Here is a 16,888-nt window from a genome sequence, read left to right as displayed (position 1 = left end):
CGTTGTGCTTTCACCTGGGGAGGGTCCTGTGCGAGCCCCCGTCTGCCCCTGGGGCTGAGTCCACCCCACACCCCATCCCACCTGCTTGCTGGCTTGGCGGTGGGGTGGAGCTTGTCCTTGGGCCTTACCTGCACCTGGCCCCCAGCTGGGGCAACAGAGGGAACAGTTAGGGGTGGGGGGTCTCTCCTTCCCAGAGGTCTGAGCCCCGACCCAGGATGGGAGCATTTGAGGTACGGAGGCCCTGGTCCAGAGGACCCTCAGCCCCTAGGCCCCCATCAGCTCCAGAAGACTTCAGGGGACAGGACTCCGGGAGTCCACAGGCCACCTGGCGAGGCAGCCCCAGGTTTCCCTGCTCTTCAGGTGGAAGAGAAACCCAGCCCTGACCTGGAAGTAAGCTCCAAACCTGGTTCTCTCAAGGCTTCCAGATATCGTACACTAAGAGGTGGCCCAGGGCAGACCCAGGGGATACCAGCAGCAGACGGGCGTTAGGAGCTGGGCCCACCCAGACTGCCCCTTCCTCCCTGTGCCGAGTCCCAGCTGTGGACCCTCCACACCCTCACCCCCACCTCCTTTCTGCCCCAAACAGCTGCTCACTAACTCTCGGAGGTGCCTGGCGGGTTGGGGACCTGTGGATAAGCCACAGGATCTCAGGCTGTCCCCGGGGGTCCCACGTCTGAGCAGGAGAGGGGTCGGGCCCAGGGAAGACCATCCTGCGCAGGAGACGCTGTCAGACCAGCCTCTCTGGATCCAGAAAAGACTCGGAGAAAGGTGTGGAGGGGCTCGCTGGAGACTGACGAGAGACCGGCAGGGACAAAACTGGTGAATCCTGTCCCTTGGGTCTGGCCCCGCCCACACGCTTGCCACGCCCATTTCCGTCCCGCCCACCCGCTAGGCCCCTCCCCTCCTGGCCCACCGTGGGGTCACACAACCCTCTGCACCCGGGCTGGAGTCCACCCCACCTAGCATCCTAGAAACGCCCACCTGGGTGAAGGGGACCGCCCTCCGCCCACATTCCAGGAGGAGATGCTAGGGCAGCTCCAGGACTCAGGCGGCTGGAGGCTGAGCCGCGGGGAGCCCCTGCTCAGCGCCTACACTGCGCCTGCGTGAAGCCTCAGGAGCCTCTGTAATTTTTCCAAAGTTCTAGATAGAGCGCGGCTGCTCTGCTGGCTGCGGGAGGTGTCCCGCCGGGCGGCGCCTTAGTCTCGAGTCTCAGCTGCAGTGCTGAGCGCACGTCCTGACTGGTGCCCCGCAGACGATGTACCACCGGCCCTGGGCCCGGGGAGGGGGATCTCGGTCACATGGCGGCGCCCTCTCTGTCCTGCCAGGAGCAAATTCTCTGACCCAGAGGGCCAGGTCTGCCAGCGTCGCCTCCTGCAAGGCCTCTTCCCAGGGCCTGGCCCCTCATGCTCAGACGTGGGTCCCCCCCGGGTACAGGGGCGCCTTTGCACTGGGCGTCACCCAGCACAGACTCAGCACTGCCCTCTTTTGGCCCAGAAGTCGGGGCGCCACAGGGGCTGTACCAGGGCACAGGGGGAAGGGGGCCAGGGTTAGGATCTTCCAACAGCATGTGCCCCAGGACCCAACAAGACCACAGCGGGAAGAGATGCTGCCCGCGGACCAGAGCTAGCAGGACTGACCTCACCCCACACCTGGAGCCCAGATTGGCCCAGGTCCCCAAACAGCAAGGCTCATGTGCAGACGCGTTCACCCCCCAGACACCAGCCTGTGGCCCCCCAGACTTCCCCAGCCTCTCTGTGCTGACTGCAGGCAGGGCCTGGGGGGAGGGAACGGGTCAAGCTGAGGACAGTCCCAGGCCCCAAGTGAATCAGCAGCCCTGGCAAAGGCTCCCACCCCAAGCCTGGGGGTCCCCAAAGGCAGGGGGACCCTTCCTGGGCACTGGCAGAGGCTCCAGCCAGCAGGCCCAGCCTGTCTGGTGGGAGGATTTGGGCCTTCCTCTCAGGGTTTCTGTCCCTCAGGGCTGACTGCTCTGTCCCTCCCTGGTCCCAGCACACCCCTGCTCCTGTCCCCTGAGGAGAAGCAAGGACACAGCTGGTGGGCTGGGGGAAGCACAGCCATGGCGGGACCACCCAGGAGGGGCTGTGGGGCTGGGCTTCACCCTGCACCAGACCCGAGAACACCATGGCCTCCCAGGGCACCAGTCTGCAGCACTCACCCCTGCTACCAGCCAGCCCTGGCTCAGGGAGGCTTGTCCTGGGGGCTCAGGGGGCCCTGGATCCGGCCCCCCTTGGATCAGGGCTCAGATACTGGGAAGGACCAAGCCCCTCCTGGGACCCTGGCCCAGCTGCTGCTCCCAGTGGGGGCCCAGAAACCAGGAACAACTGAGAAGGAGCTGGACCCCCTCAGAGCAGCAAGCTGATGGGCCAGGGGGGCTGTGGGCTCAGCCTCAGGGGCAGGCTGGGCACTCAGCAGGGACCTGGGTCCAGGAAACATCCGCATTGTCACTTCCAGGTGCACTTTATTGGGTTCAGCAACTGTATGAAGGGGTGGGGGGGTGGGGCAGAGCCAGGAGGGGGTGGGGAGACGTGGTCCCCCTGCTGAGGGCAGCGCCTAGTAGCCTCCGTGGTTCTGCATGGCCTGTGTTATTGCATAGCTGATTGCCGGGAAGACCACCAGCACCAGAAGAACAATGAACCCTATGGTCCCAAGGAGGCCCAGGAGCAGGGCCCAGATGTTCAGGCACTTGGCGGTGGACGCGTAGCTCCGGGCCCCAATCACGTCACCCACCATCTTCCGGTCCCTAGACTGGGGGAGAAAAAGAGATTGTGAGGGGGGCCTGGAGTGGGGCCTGGGCAGAGCCAGCTGCTGTGACTCAGGTCCTCCCCTGCTGGTCCCTGCCCAGAGCCCCTCCCCCTGCCCTTCAGCCAGATCAGGAACTTCCGGTGCTTGATCCCTGGAGCCTGAGTAGGTCATGGTCACGGGGGTCTGTCCCTCAGAACCTCTCAGCCTCTCCAGGGGTTCCAGGGCCCATCCTTCCCCTGTCCTGACCCTTCTGCTGCCCTCAACGCCCCACTGGTCAGGGTGTGGGTCAGGGTGTGGGAGTCCCTTTGTTCTTTCTGAGAGAACTAATTTCTGGGAAGAGCAGTAGGTAATTGCTTGGAATCCTGGGACGAGTGGTGGCCCCGCCACCCCCATGCACCGAGTACAGACTAACTGTGACTTGTACACACACATGTGCTCACCCACATGCAATAACTCCCGGTCCCGAGGGCCCTGTGGGCAGGAGGACCCCCGGGGGCCCACACGCCCCACCCACCTTCACAGAGTAGGCGAACGCCACGAAGCCCAGGCAGCAGAAGTTGAAGAAGATCGTGTTAAACAGGGACCAGACGATGTGGTCGGGCACGGCGGTCTCAGTCCGGATGTTGACCACGGTGGACACCACTGGTGCTGACACCTGGGGAGCCCCCAGCACGGCCACCTCTTGTTCCCTCTTCATCATCTCTGGCTTTGGGGAGCTGGTGTGGTCTTAAGGCAAGAAGGTGGAAGCTTTCTGAAGCAGAGCCCTCAGCAGGGTGCTTTCAGATCCAGGGACAATGCTCTAGGCCCCTCCCATTCCGGGGTAGTTCAGATTTCTCCCAAGTTTCTATTTCCTGCAATTAGTGGGTTGGTGAATAGGGTGGTACCTGGGAGTGTTGAAGATATGAGCGTGTGATAGAAGTTTATGGGCCCCGTTCTCCAGGGTGGACCCGGCGTTGCTCTGCTCCCGTTAGGGCAAAGGGCCCTGCCCAGGTGAACAAACAGGGGCCCTGGTTCCATCTTCGTGGGGAGATGTCCTGAGCTAATAATGAATCAGATTGGATATGTAGATTGTCTTTGTCTTGTTTTCAATTTTAAATTTAAATTTTAATCTTTTCCCTGGCGGAGGTGGTCACAATGGGTCTGTGACCTGCGTGGTTGCCAGCACCAGGTGGGGCTCGTCACAGCTGCTGTCCCTGCCTCAGAGCTGGTTGGAACATCTGTCCACAGCCCAGCCTCTGCTCTGAGGACAGCGTGCAGGTGGCTCTGTTGCTGCAGTTCGGAACCACCGACCACAGTCGGCGTGTGTGGCTCCAACCCCGCAGGCTCAGGGCCGAGGGCCAGGGGTGCAGAGCAGGGAGCCTGTGTCTGGGAGGAGCCGGGCCCCGGAGGGCTCGGGGCCCGGGAGCTGCTGCTTGGCCCTGTGCTCTGACTGTCTTTCCCAGCTCAGGGCACGGTTCCCAGAGAGCGGGGAGAGCTGCACTGCGGGTGCCTCATTATAGCCATTTCCACGTTTTTCTGAGACTGGAACTGGAACAGACACCAGCGTTCGGGCTGCCTGTCACTACCAAACTAGGAAGCAATGACAGCGATTGAATCTTTTATGGGCCCTTTACTCAGATGGCGGAGAGCTGAGAAGATGGTGGGTTCACACCCAACAGACCATCTTGTCTTTTCTTTCCAGGCCAGACCTTTCATAAAGTGGGGGGTGGGCTGTGAGACTCAGAAGCTGCGACGTTCCTGTCCTCAGCAGTTCACGGTTTCAAGGGGAGGGTGGTGGTCTGTCTGTGCCTGAAACACAAAGGCCTGGATGCCTCCCGCGGACCCCAGGTGGTGGTCTCTAGCGGTGCCCCAGGGGGTCGGCTGTTTCCCAGGAGCCAGGAGGGCCTGACCTGGAGTTTCTGAAACAAAAGCTTTAACATACACATTGCTTGCTAGACTTATAACTTTTTACCTGAAGCTAAAATTTTCCAAGTCTTGAGTCCCCTACAAGACCTCAAAGATTAGCCCTGGCTGGTGTAGCTCAGTGGATTGAGCACGGGCCTGCGAACCAGACAATCACGGTTCGATTCCCAGTCAGGGCACATGCCTGGGTTGCAGGCTGGTTCCCTGCAGGCCAGTTCCCGGCAGGGGACGCACGAAAGGCAACCATACATTGATGTTTCTCTGCCTCTCTCCTTCCCTGCCCCTCTAAAGATAAAAAAAAGGAAACAGGGCCTAATGAGGATGTCGGGAGCAGGCTTTGGGGATGGGGTGCTTTTTCATCCAACGGCCCCACTCCTGCTTCCAAGCACATGTGGGGCCACCACCGCCTGGTGTCCCCTCGCCCAGACCACTACAGCCTCCGTCTGGACTCGGGGGACCTTCCCGCCCCAGGTCAGATGCGGGCGCCCGGCTGTGGGAGTCGGTGCAGAGGTCCAGCACCCACGTACCTTGTGGGGCCAGGTCCGGGGTGGGGGTGGAGTCCTTCGCACCTTCACCCCACTGTAGGCGTCCCACTGGGGCATCTGCGGGGGGCCCAGGAAGATGGCCCTGGTCAGCAGCCTAGGCCCGACTCCTTGGGGTGTTCACCTAGGAGAGGGCCTACTGGTCCCACAGTCCGAGTTTCTTCCCCTGGGTGGGATGTCCGTGCTGTCCCCGGTGGGGACCAAGGCCTCGCAGCGCTGTGGGTGGGACGCCTGCCCGGAGGTGCGCCAGCATCCTGGGGCAGCACCTCCTGTGGGCCCACTGTGTGTCCTGCCCACTGCCGCTTGCTGGGCCCACCTTGTCCTTCCAGCCACTGGGCGTTGCCTCCCCCTCCTTGAGGCACCCGGTCAAGTTCTCTGACCCAGGCCTCGGCCCTTCCTGTCCTCACCGCCCCGGACACTGGCTGTGTCAGCTCCGCGGGCTGCCAGGGCCCTGTCCCAAGGCTGGTTGCACTCCCTGGTCCTTCGGTGCAGAGCCGGCTCCGTGTGCTGGACATCGTGAGGGTTTCCCAGGAAGGGGCCGTGCTTTGTGCGTCTTTCTGGAGAAATTTTTCCCGCGTCCAGAGTGAGGACACAGGCTTCTGTGTCATCTCCTGGCTGCTGACAGTGCCTCCCGGCCTCTCCCGGTGACGCTGGGTGTTGCTCCTGCAGCGTGAGGGACACCCCACTGTCCCAACACACTGGCTGATGTGCAGCAACAGCGGGTCTCACACAGAGTTCGAGTCCACAGCTCTGCCCAAGTCCCTGCCTGTCACCAGCATGTGTCCACCGGCCGCCTGTGAGGAGAGACCTTTGGCTTCGTTCTTTACGAAATCACCAGCCACGCTCAGGCCTCCTTCAGAGGGGGGTGCCAGTCACCCCCGAGCCCTCGCTGTCCCAGTGTCTCCCCCGAACACCCTGACTGCCCCGCCTGGCAGAGGATCCCTGCGGATGAACCCTGCTCCCTGCTCTTTCCGAGCGGCTGAGTCAGTTTCCTAAGAACAGAAAATGAATTTTGGGAGATGCTTCTCCGACGTCTGTTGGCACGATCGCACGCATTTGTATTTTTTAACCGGTTCACGTGTGAACATTCCTTGGGAAAGGAACTTGTGGTTTTGGGAGGACGAACACGACTTACTGTCGGGAATGGAGGGGTCAGAGGCATAAGGGCCCCAAGCTCACCCCCCGCACGTGCCCCAGCTGGCTCCTCCTCGTCCCCCCCTTACGTCCTCCATCCGTCCACTCGGCCTCCACGGGTCATAAGGCCAAACAACAGCCCACCTGGTTCGCACCCGGGGATGCAGAGTCCACAGTCCCGGCCACCACCTTCTCCAGCCCACCTCCACCACATTTCCCAGGCCCAACCACCCCAGGGCCAAGTGTCAGATGCGGGGGGGGGGGGGGGCAGCCCCTGGGCCCAACCCTCTGGAATTATTCAAACCAGCCCATCCGCAGTGACTGCCCCAACCTGCCTTTCCTTCCCCCCCTCCCGCCTCCCAACCCAGCCTGCCCCCATCTTCCCCTGGGCCTGGCCTTGCAGGACCCGCCAGGCCCTCCTCTGCAGGGCTCTGGGAGGAACACTGACCTCTGCATTCGGTGGCAGTGACTTCTGCGACCTCACTCGGTCGCCTTTGTGAGTGAAGACTCAGGCAGAAGTCCTCCCTTTGGCACCAGGAGCTGACGGTGCAGAACCAGGTCGCCTGGGGGATGGACCGGGCCCTGTGGCACGGAGGGGGCCCTGTGGTGGCAGAGCCGGGCCCTCAGTGGGCCCCCCGCCACCCGAGAAAGTGCTGCCGACCACACACTGCGCACCATTAGGAATTATTTTGAAAAACAAGTCTCATGGATTACAATTGATCAGATCTCCTGCTGCTCTGGGGCGGGAAACTTCCCGCGTGCCCTGAGCAGTGCAGTGCGGGTGGACTCCCTCCGTAGAAGGAACACAAATCCCAGCAAACTCTGCTGGAGGAACGGGCTCCACCAGCCATGCCTCACCCTTCTGGCTCCAGGGGCCGGTGTCACGGAAGGCAATTTCCCCGGGGGGGCCGGGGTGGGGAGACGGGAGCTGGAGCTCAGGCCCTGATGGGAGCAGAGCTTCCCTCACTTTCCCCTGGCTCACCTCCTGCTGTGCAGCTGGGTCCCTAACAGGCCACAGCCTGGGGGTGGGGACCCCTGCTCTAGTCCTTCCATGGAATAGGGTGTCACTTTTCACACACTGAGGTGACCTCTGAGTAAGTGGCCAAACAAGGCAGGAACCAGTATTATGGCTTGGATCTGGCAGCTCCTGAATGAAAACATATTGTTTTCCACATTTTGTGTGTTTGTGGTATTTGTCAGATTTTAAAACTGATTATTTGTCCTGTTTCCCTGACTCTGAGTAAACACTCACTTTTACACCAAGTTTGTTTCTGTAAGTTTGTGCTCTCTCTTACAGAGAGGGAAGCACTTGGTGAGTTTGGCCCCCACACACCCCTGCCACCTGCCTCCTACCTGGGGGATGGGGACTGGGCAGTGGCCCCGGGTCCGGGGTCAGCGACGGCAGGGAGGAGCCCTGCCAGCCTCCCTGGTTGTAACTGTCCAGCTCAGGAGGCCTTTGGGTCACCGGGGAAGGGCACCCGCCCAGTGCCGGAGGTTGACAGAGTCTGGTAGGGTGCTGCCTGCAGGCAGCCGCCCTGGGCACCCAGTGCCTGGCCCACAGCCTGCCTGCTCAACAAAGCTGCTGCTGGGGCTCACGCCCAGGGATTGGTTGGTTCACTCATCCATCACTCGGGGAAGGTGGGCGAGCCCTTCCGCAGTGTCAGCTGTCCTGGGTGCAGGAGAGGAAGAGCCCAGCTCCTCAGGGCTGAGACTGAGGTGCCCTGTCTGGGGAAGGAGCCAGACACAGTGAAAAGCAGGGGCTGAGCTGCTGATCTTTGGTTGTCCCTGCCGGGGAAGCTGGCCTTCCTTGGCCAGAGATGAGGGGGTGGTCACAGTCGGGTGGGGAAATGTTCCCAACATGTTGGGGATGGAGGGCCGCGATGCTTCAGGGCTTCCACAGTGCCCAGGACAGCGCCCCACAGACACCAGCCAGCCCAAAACGTCACTGGTGCCAGGCCGAGAAAATGGGCCCACCACGGACGGCGCTGCCCCGGGGCGGGGAGGCGCCTGGCCTGGCAGTCTGCGCATGGAGGGCCCCTGGCATCTCCAGGGTGCAGGGAGGGGTTCTGATGCCGGGTCACAGAACAGGGACTGCATGCTGTGAGGACGGTGTGCACCTGGGTGGCTGGGCCCGCGCCACCACTCAGGGTGTGGAATATTTCCCCAGTGCTAGGAACTGCTCCCTCCCCGAACTGCTGCCTTGTTTTGCCCCATCAGCAGTCCCCAGCGTTCAGAAGGAAAGGCCTTCTCCCGTCTTCCAGAAACTGGGCCAGGGCAGCACAAAGTCACACACTGCCCTCCAGGTCCTGCCTTTTCCTGGTGGCTCAAGAGGACCCGCCTTCTGTCACCTCCCTAGACCCTGGACCCCATGGCCCCCGACCTTATCTGGAATCAAGAATTCCAGGTCCAGGGGACCTTCCAAACTGCCCAGCACAATTCAGACTCAAGACGCAAGGCAGCTTGGGGATCTCCAAGGGTTTAGCACTGGACTAATTAGAAAGATTTCCCCACAAGGCCTTGGGCCTTGCTTGTTGTCCATGAGGTGGCCTTGTCCAGCATCCAGGCCAGGCTGCTCAGGAGGTCAGAGGTCGCATCTGCCTTCACCATGTGTGTGAGGGGCAGGGCATGGGTGTGGCAGGAGTCGCCCTGAGCCCATGTCTCCCAGCCAACACGCCTGTCAGTCCGTCCCACCCGGGAAGAACTCTCCCCACACAGGAGGGAAAGGCATCTGGGCCGGACTCGACCCACACTGTCTGGGGGAACGTCCATGCAGATCTCCCGCCATACCTTCTCCTGTGTCCTTAGAGGACCCCAGAGCTCTGTGGTCAAGAGGGTCCTGAGGGGCAGCCATGGGAGCCAGGTGGCCCCGAAGTGGTCCAGAGGCTGCCTCTTTCCCTGGGCCAGGAGCTCCTCCTGACCAGCCTGGGATGTGCCTGTCTCCAACTGCATGCTGGGAGGGCTGGAGACCTTCCTAGGCCTCTCCTCCCACCACACACCGGGGCCTGGGCTCTCATCCTCCTCTCTTCCTGGGGGGGGGGTCCTTGGCACACCCTCCCTTCGCCTCAGTTTATACTGGTTCCCCGCCTCACAAATTCTGCAAGTACCCTGCTTCCCTCTTCCTCTGTCTTGACCTGCAGCACTTGAAGCCCCGTGAGGACTCAGCCTGGACCTTCCTGCCAGCCTGTCCCCATCCCCTGGGGGGACTCACCCGACCTCCCCTTCCAGGAGGTGCGTGGGTGGGGACGGGTCTGACTGAACCCCCAGCACCTGCTCCCGCCCTGCTGTCTCCTGGCGGTTCAACAAATGTGGGGGTTCTTGGGGGTTGAGGGGCAGTGCTGAATGACTCCGGGAAGAGGCAGCAATCCCTCCCTGGGGACACTGGCCCTGCCCCCAAGCCACCAGGGGCAGGCCGGGCCGCCGTTCCTCCCCCATCTCTGTGGGTCTCCCCAGTGTGAACGGCCAGCAGCCACAGGTCGAACCGGGAAGCCCCAGGTGTGGGTCCAGCCGCTGGCCTCCAGGCACCTAGTTAAAGCGCGTCCTAGTTGGGACTTCGGTCTCAGAAGGAACGCGGTGGGGACCAATCTGGGACAGAATTCGGAGGAACTCAGAATTCGGGTCTCACGGGGTCTAACGCGCCACCCCGTCTTTGGGACCGGGGAACTGAGGGCCCCGACCTGGTGACACTTCCCCGGGAGACCCCGCTCCGCTCTCCCTGGCGCTGCCCGGCTGGGGCCCTGCGGTCGCTGTTCGCCAGGGCGGCCGCCAGGGGGCAGCGCAGGGCCACGCCTGGCCGGCGGGCTGCGGGCTCCGGACGTGGAGGTGCGCCCCGCGGGGGGTGGACCGGACCTCAGCCCGGACTGCGGGGTGTCGGGAGAGGGACCCGTTTCCCGGCGCGTCCCGGAGGCCTGCACCAGGTCTCCTGTGCTCGAGGCTGCGGCTGGATCACGGTTGCCCGGAAGGTGTCGGAGAAGCCCGGCGCCCAGGCCCGCAACGCTCCAGACCTCCGGGGCGGAGCAGAGGGCGCACCACCTGGAGAGGTACGGGCCAAAGGGGTGGGGCCACGGTTGGGGGCGGGGCTGGCGTTTGGGGCGTGACCGGGCCTGGGGCGTGGTTCTCAGGGCCGCGAGCTCAGAGGGAGGCGGGGGCGAGGGCTCCCGGTAGGTGCGCCTGGCGGGGTGACCAGGGCGGGGCCTGGGTTCAGGGCGCGGGGTTCCGTGGGAGTCACCCCGCCTTCCCGCGGGGCTGTTTTCTGTTTCCCCGAAGTCACGTGCGCTGGGTGGGTTTGGGGTGGGGCGCGGCCGACTTGCCACTGCCCGTAGGGGGTGGAGAGCGGTCTTGCTCCCGGGATGGTTGTCCCCTCCTCCCCGTCCTCGTGAATCGCGTGCCAACCGCCCGGACAGCCGGAGACAAGCCGCGGGGGGGGCGGCGCACCCCATCCCGCACCGGGCCCCTGCTGAGAAAGAGGAGGAGGCGGCCGGCAAACGGAACTGCGCTCGTGGCTCAGGGACCCAGGGGCTGCTTTTGCTGCCCTCTTTCCCGCACGTCGACGAGCTCAGTGTTCGCCAGACACACTCCAGGGGGTCCGGCCCCCCGGCCTGCAGCGCAGCCTCCGCGGGTGGGGCGGTGGAAAGCGGGGCCCGTGGGGGGGTGGGCAGCCCAGAGACGCTTCCCGCGGAGGCTGAGCCGGCAGCAGCTCAGATCCCGGACTGGGAACAGAAGCCCCTTCCCAGTATCGCTGTCTGGGGACAACTTACTGTGCAAATCAAGACACGGGTGGCGGGGGCTGAAGGGCTACCAGTGGCTGCCCTGGCGAAGACTGTCTACAGGGGACACGCCCCAAATACACGGACACACAGAGCTGACCCCTGGGGGCTCAGGTGCTTGAAGGTCCTTCAAAGCTAAAGGTCACGGGTTCCACACCCCCCACCCCCCCAGGGCCCAGGTTGGCTTGTGGGTTGGGGCCCAGTGGGGTGCGGTCCAGAGGCAACCCCTGATGGTTCTCTCCTCTCTCCATCATTTCTCTTTCTAAAAAGGAATAAGGAAAATCTTTTTAAAACAATAGAAAGACACAGGCAGACTGAAGTAAAAGGATGGAAAAGATATTTCATGAAAGTGGAAACAAAAAAAGCTGAGGTAATATACCAGAAGAAATACGTTGTATTTTGGGTATAGAAATACCCAAACTTGTACAGTCTGGTATAGACTATACCAAGAGGCAAAAGGACCCTGCAATTCTGTAAGAGGGTGCAGCCAGGGCCCCCCAAAGAAGGATTTGTAATGAGGTCCAGAACTCACGGTTTCCAGGAAATATTAAAAATATGGAATGTGCACACACACACACACACACACACACACACACCCGCAGGTCTGAACTGGAGGGTGGGACACATGGAGCAGGGCCATTGAGAGTGGTCCTGCATAGCAAGTTTTGCAGGTAACCTCTAGAAGGGTCATTTAACATATCTGTGGGCTTCAACTGCTTCCATGGATACGTTAAACACTGTGGCCCTGCTTTGAACCAGGGGGATGGGAGGGACTTCCACCCAGGATGTAACTGGGAGGCAGCTCCCCCTGGTTCCAGCTTGGAGATGATGGGCTCCACTCCAGGGGGGCCACAGCTGCCCAGACTCACCATGGCAGCCCAGTAAAGCTGGACGAATACGGGAGTGCTGGCAGGTGTAGCCAATTGTGGGAGGAGTCGGAAATGGGGCTGTGGAGTCAGATTGGCGCTGGGATCAAAACCCAGCCACAGCCACCATGCTGGGTTGTTTGGGACCACGCGGCTTTGGGGTGCTCCCTTTTGCCATGTGGCTTAGGAAGAGGAGAGACCTTGCTGGGAAGAAAAGGGGTGAAAGGACTCTTGCTGCTGGGCCCTGAGCAGGGGCCACATGGTGTTGGATTGACCGGAGATCGTGGCGGCGACACAGCTGATGGTGCCCGGAGCCCGAATGACGGACTTTTACTTCTTTTCCTCAGATGCAGTGCCCTGAACGGGGCAGGGGGAGAAGGCAGGACTGTGTGTGTTCGTGGTGTTCCAAAGAACTTGAGTATTTTAATGGCAACGTGAAGTCATTACTCTTAAGTTTGCATAACTTTTGAATAGGTAATTCCTTTCCTTTTCACCAATCACTGACTTTGAGAACTACAATTCCCAAGTTGCAGACAAGGCGAAGCTAGTCCCTAGTGGGGGGGGGGGTGCCTGGAGCACCAGGGACGGTCCATCCAGTAATAGTACATCGTTCACCCCCCAACGCACGGGTCTACTCTGTGACAGTTCCACTGCTGACGACCCATCTGAAGAAACCCATTCGAGACACCCGTGCCCCTCACGCCCAGTGCAGCACTTACAACCGTCCAGAGAAGGGAGCGAGCTCACTGCCCGGGGTGGATGTGCCTGTGAAGAGGCGCAGACAGACCACGGATGCGGCTTGGCCCTGCAGAAGGGGACCCATTTGCAAGAGCGCAGGGGGCCCGAGAGGCCATCGCACTGTGTGACGTGAGCCAGAGGAGACTGCAGTCGTGCCAGCCCACTTGCTGGGGAATCTGACAGAGAAAGAAGAAGAGGACTCGGAGATTCGGAAAGAGGGCAGGGGTGGGGCAGCTGAGAAAGGCGAAGGGGTGAGAAGCACTCCTTGGGGATGACAAACCAGTGGCGGGGTGTCAGGCGCAGCCCCGGGAACGGTCAGTCCTGTGGGCACCATGGATGGTGACACGTGGGCACCAGGTTTGTGGGGGTGATCGCTCAGCTCTGCCTGTGACTGGGGTGCACGCCTGACAGGGATAGAATGTTGTCTGTCAGCTCTAGTGGAGAGAATGAAGACTCTTTTCCCGCAATGAACTGAGCGTCATAGAACTTGGGCTCAAATTCTTCAGTTCACGTCCAAAAAGTTGCAGTAGTGGGAAGGAAAACAATCCCAAACCGGGGAAAACAGAACTTTGTCCGGGAAATCAGAGGTCTGGTGCTGCTTCTGATTAAAGGCCCACGTGACTCTCGGCTGGGGGCTGGGCAGGCCGGCAGGCCGAGGGTGGCTCGGGACCTGGAATGGGTGCCTGCCCTGGGGACCTGCGCAGACAAGGCCGGACCTTGGACATCTGCTGGTCCCTGGCAGCTGAGCTTTGCTTTGACCATCAGAACAGGTCGTTTGCTTCCAAATCTTTGTCCAGGCCTTCAGGGGCTGCTCCTGGAGGGCCCTGGGAGAGGCCCTCGTTCCCTGATCCGTCTCTGCCAGGCCTTCCCCTGGTGGCCTGGGGGTGGCGAGGCCCCAGACTTAAGTCAGCTGGGCCCAGAGCCTCTCCTTGAAAAGCACCCAGAGTGGTCCTGGCCCATTGACTCAGTGGGTTGGAATTCCCGGTCAGGGCTCCTAGGTAGGTTGTGGGCCACGAAGACTGCGGGTCCACAGGGAGCGGCCCCACAGACCCACCCCCTGCCCAGTGCTCAGGGTCAGGTCACCGTGGAGAGAGACAGTGTGGGCCGCTCCCCAGGAGGGGCGCTGCCCGGGTCCCAACTCCATTTCTGCAACACTGTTGTACAGAGAGGACGGCTCTGTGCCATCACAAAGTTACAGGCTGGTCTTGTTGGGGCCATCAACGCGAGGAGCCAGGACCCACGGAAGGGCGGTCCCCAGCAGGACCAGGGCCAGGGCCTGGGAAAGACCTGGGTGTCCCGCCGCAGACCACCCAGCGAGGCCTTCTCTTCCTGACGGTTTCACTTCAGGGCAAGTGCTGCTCTGGGTCTTGGGTGCTGAGAAAGGCGTCAACAGGAAGTGCTGGGCAGGGGTGGGGGCCCGGAGTTCCCTGAACCGTCTCCCCCAACCTTCCTGAGTCTCGATTTGCCCCCAGTACAAAGCTAGGGGCGCCACGTGTGGAGAGAAGTACAGGAAAGGTGGCAGAGCGGCGGGGGGCCAGGCCCCGCTGTCACTGAGGCTGCGTGACCAGGGGCCTGTGGCAACGTCTTTGTGTCTAGGTTTCCTGTCAGATGGCGTGGACAATAACAGCACTTACCCATCCCGTGAGCATTAAATCTGTTAACACATGCAAAGCCCATGGCGCTCGGGACACGCCGAGTGGCCTGGAAGAGCCTGCTTTTGTCCCCAGGAAGGCTCCGGGTGCGTCCCGCCCGGACATCCGCACTGGAGGAGGAACTGAAACAGGAGCAAAGCAGCCCCGTGGGAGCCACGGCGGGGTCAGGGTCCCAGGCCTGGCTCCTAAGAACAAGCCACCGCCCACGCGCAGGGAGGACGGGGCTCCACCTGGAGGCAGGGCGGCCGCCACCACCCAGCAGCGCCTGGGGTGGCTGGTCCGGCGGGGGGACAAGAGGACCCAGAGGGGACCACAGAGCGGTGGGGCCAGGCCCCAGCCCTCAGATGGGGGGTGGACAGGGACAGCGGGACCAACAGCTGAGCCAATGGCCACCACACAACACACAGTGTCCCCCCTGCAGCCCCACCTGCCAGAGTCGGGGCTCTCGCAGCGAGTCCCTGCCGGATAAATGAGTGAATAGAACTTCTCCTAAAAGTTATAAAATGAATAAGATCTATCTGTGAACATCAACGAATACGAAAAACGGAAACAAAAACTCGTGCAAATATGAAATATGAGAAGCGTGAAGGAATGAAGTGCGAATAAACAAATTCGTAGAATGAACATGAATTTACAGGAGGAGGTTCAGCAGGAGATTCAGCGTAAGAAAACATCCGGAAACACGGGGCAGTCTCGGCCTTGGATCGGACGTGGGTGAGTCCAGCGACCTCCAGACCCGGAGGAGCCTCTCGGGGTTGTGGCCCCGGCACCCGGGACGCAGGCGCAGACATGGCTGAGGGGCTGCAGAAACTCGGGCAGCAGATGCGCTGGACACAGCATATTGGGTAAAGCTCGGGCTGAGCGCTGACCTCCTGAAGGTCAACAGTGAATGTCCACATCTCAGTACAGAAGGGGACATCGTGACAAGTGCCATTGCGCATCTGCCCAGGAACCCGCCGGCCGTCCCGCAAGTGCCTGTGCCCTGAGCAAGGCCACGCACTCATGGGCAGGGCAGACTCGGGGTCCCGCTGACACCCGGGGCCTGGTCACTGTGCGGCTGCCCCAGAGCCCCACTCTGAGAAGGCGGAGGACAAGCAACCTCTGTGCCAGGAGCACAGACCCAGGCAGGCGAGTGCCAGGGGGCGAGAAGACTGCGGGCTCCACTCCCGGGCCCTGGGGTCCGCAAGGGCAGGCTCGGGGGCGATGGAGACTCCATCTGTAAAAACGCCCTGGATGAGAAGTTTCCAAAACCGCTGGGAGACGAGCACGCACAGTCCTGAGAGACCCGGGGAGTCTTATTCTCCCCCAGATTAAAGGAGCACGAGCCCACGCTCAGCACACCCAGCAAAACCTAGAAAACCAAGCACAAGACCAAAATGACAAAGAGCGCGGTAAGGGCACAGGCTTCCTGACAGGGGTGACACTCAGCTGGCAGCTGGCGTCACAGCAGCTGTGGACTCGGAGGACCCATCGCCCCGCTCCCCGGGGACAGGTGTCCCGGAGCAGAACAGAAAGGAGGACGTTCTCAGGGAAACAGCAAAGCCCTGAGGGGACCCCTGACCCTGAGGGGCTCTGTGGGGACGCCCTGTGAAGCCAGGAGCCCGGTGCAAGAGCCCAGTGACACAACGGTCAGTGGCACCAGCTGTGACAATGGCGGCTGCCGTGTGAGACAACAAACGCCCACAGGCTCTGCCACCAGGGTGAGTCGGGAGACCCAGGACCCCGAGGTTCCGGTCACTGTCAGGCAGGACCAGTGCCCAGTGGTCGGGATGAGCACAGACCCCAGGGTGTGTCACGGCTGCAGAGGGGGCCCCTGTGGAGGCAGACAGAGCGTGGAAGAGCCGCACGTTCGGACGCGATGGAGGCACAGAGACAGAGCGCGGATGTTGCTAGAATAGGTCAGAGGGCGGGGGGAGGTCGCCGGGGGCAAAGTTCAAGTCCAAACAGGGTTGTTCCTGGAGCCAGCAAGTGGCCGTCGGAGGTAAGAAAGGGGCCCTTCCTCAGGGGCTGAGTGGAGAAGGACCCCAAGTCCCTGTCCCCACACAAGGCCTGGAAGTGGGCCCGGTTCTCGGAGGAGAGCCCCCGTCCCGACCAGGTGGGTCCCACGGAAACGCAAGTCCCTGCAGGAGAGCCAGACGCACGGAGGCTCCCAGCACAGCCTGGCTCCAAGCTGCTCTCCCCCAGCAGCCGTGCAGGGGGCACAGCGTGTGCGCAGAGGGGGGCTCACAGCGGAGCCCGGTGGGCCCGGCGGTGCTGCCCGGCCCGGCCACTCAGCTCCAGTGCTCACAGGAAGTCAGGACAGGGCCGACACCTGAGGGCAGGACAGTCGCGCCCAGAGCGTGGAGGCTGCCCCGGGACTCGGGCACCCCCTCCCCCGGGACCCGGGAGCTCCTCTGGTGGGCGGTGGCAGGTCAGCCCTGGGGAGGCACTACTTTTATGGCCTGTGCACTTCACTGTCAGTGTGCCCCGGTTCCCAGTGAGCACAGGCTCCAAGTGCCCAACACAGAGTCTGCAGCCCCAGGCTCCAGGCA

General features: G+C 62.0%; 1 protein-coding gene and 3 long non-coding RNA genes across 5 annotated transcripts; all 4 read right to left on the bottom strand.

Moving 5' to 3' along the window:
* Nucleotides 1–2,456: 2,456 nt before the first annotated feature.
* LOC128626392 (interferon-induced transmembrane protein 1-like) lies at nt 2,457–3,799 on the bottom strand. Its single transcript, XM_053658701.1, has 3 exons — nt 3,645–3,799; nt 3,275–3,486; nt 2,457–2,763 (listed from the first exon to the last, which is right to left on the bottom strand). The coding sequence occupies exons 1-3, from the start codon at nt 3,775–3,777 to the stop codon at nt 2,569–2,571; spliced, it is 540 nt and encodes a 179-aa protein (XP_053514676.1). The 5' UTR covers nt 3,778–3,799; the 3' UTR covers nt 2,457–2,568.
* A 29-nt stretch (nt 3,800–3,828) lies between these two features.
* Nucleotides 3,829–8,325, bottom strand: LOC128626393 (uncharacterized). Of its 2 annotated transcripts, none has more exons than XR_008390332.1 (4): nt 7,692–8,325; nt 6,787–6,920; nt 5,190–5,998; nt 3,829–4,670 (listed from the first exon to the last, which is right to left on the bottom strand). It is a non-coding gene; the product is annotated as an uncharacterized LOC128626393 (long non-coding RNA). The 2 variants fall into 2 exon arrangements; XR_008390331.1 differs by having other exon boundaries at nt 3,829–4,548; nt 7,692–8,324.
* Nucleotides 8,326–11,421: 3,096 nt separating this feature from the next.
* LOC128626315 (uncharacterized) lies at nt 11,422–12,963 on the bottom strand. The gene is made up of 2 exons (XR_008390239.1): nt 12,687–12,963; nt 11,422–12,324 (listed from the first exon to the last, which is right to left on the bottom strand). It is a non-coding gene; the product is annotated as an uncharacterized LOC128626315 (long non-coding RNA).
* Nucleotides 12,964–14,949: 1,986 nt separating this feature from the next.
* On the bottom strand, nt 14,950–16,417 carry LOC119060990 (uncharacterized). The gene is made up of 2 exons (XR_005084705.2): nt 16,139–16,417; nt 14,950–15,708 (listed from the first exon to the last, which is right to left on the bottom strand). It is a non-coding gene; the product is annotated as an uncharacterized LOC119060990 (long non-coding RNA).
* Between the last annotated feature and the right edge of the window lie 471 nt (nt 16,418–16,888).

This window comes from Artibeus jamaicensis, unplaced genomic scaffold (assembly GCF_021234435.1).
Source record: "Artibeus jamaicensis isolate MK-2021 breed Jamaican fruit bat unplaced genomic scaffold, CSHL_Jam_final scaffold_537, whole genome shotgun sequence".
Lineage (NCBI taxonomy): Eukaryota > Metazoa > Chordata > Mammalia > Chiroptera > Phyllostomidae > Artibeus > Artibeus jamaicensis.
The sequence above is the reverse complement of the archived record's forward strand: the minus strand, read 5'-3'. Positions and strand labels throughout refer to the sequence as shown.

What these genes read in the sequence shown, in the direction of transcription:
- LOC128626392 (XM_053658701.1), bottom strand. Translation starts at nt 3,777, where the DNA reads ATGGAACCAGGGCCCCTGTTTGTTCACCTGGGCAGGGCCCTTTGCCCT. An exon ending in CATATCTTCAACACTCCCAG is followed by an intron (nt 3,487 to 3,644) that starts GTACCACCCTAT and finishes TCTTGCCTTAAG; the next exon opens with ACCACACCAGCTCCCCAAAG. An exon ending in CGTTCGCCTACTCTGTGAAG is followed by an intron (nt 2,764 to 3,274) that starts GTGGGTGGGGCG and finishes TTTCTCCCCCAG; the next exon opens with TCTAGGGACCGGAAGATGGT.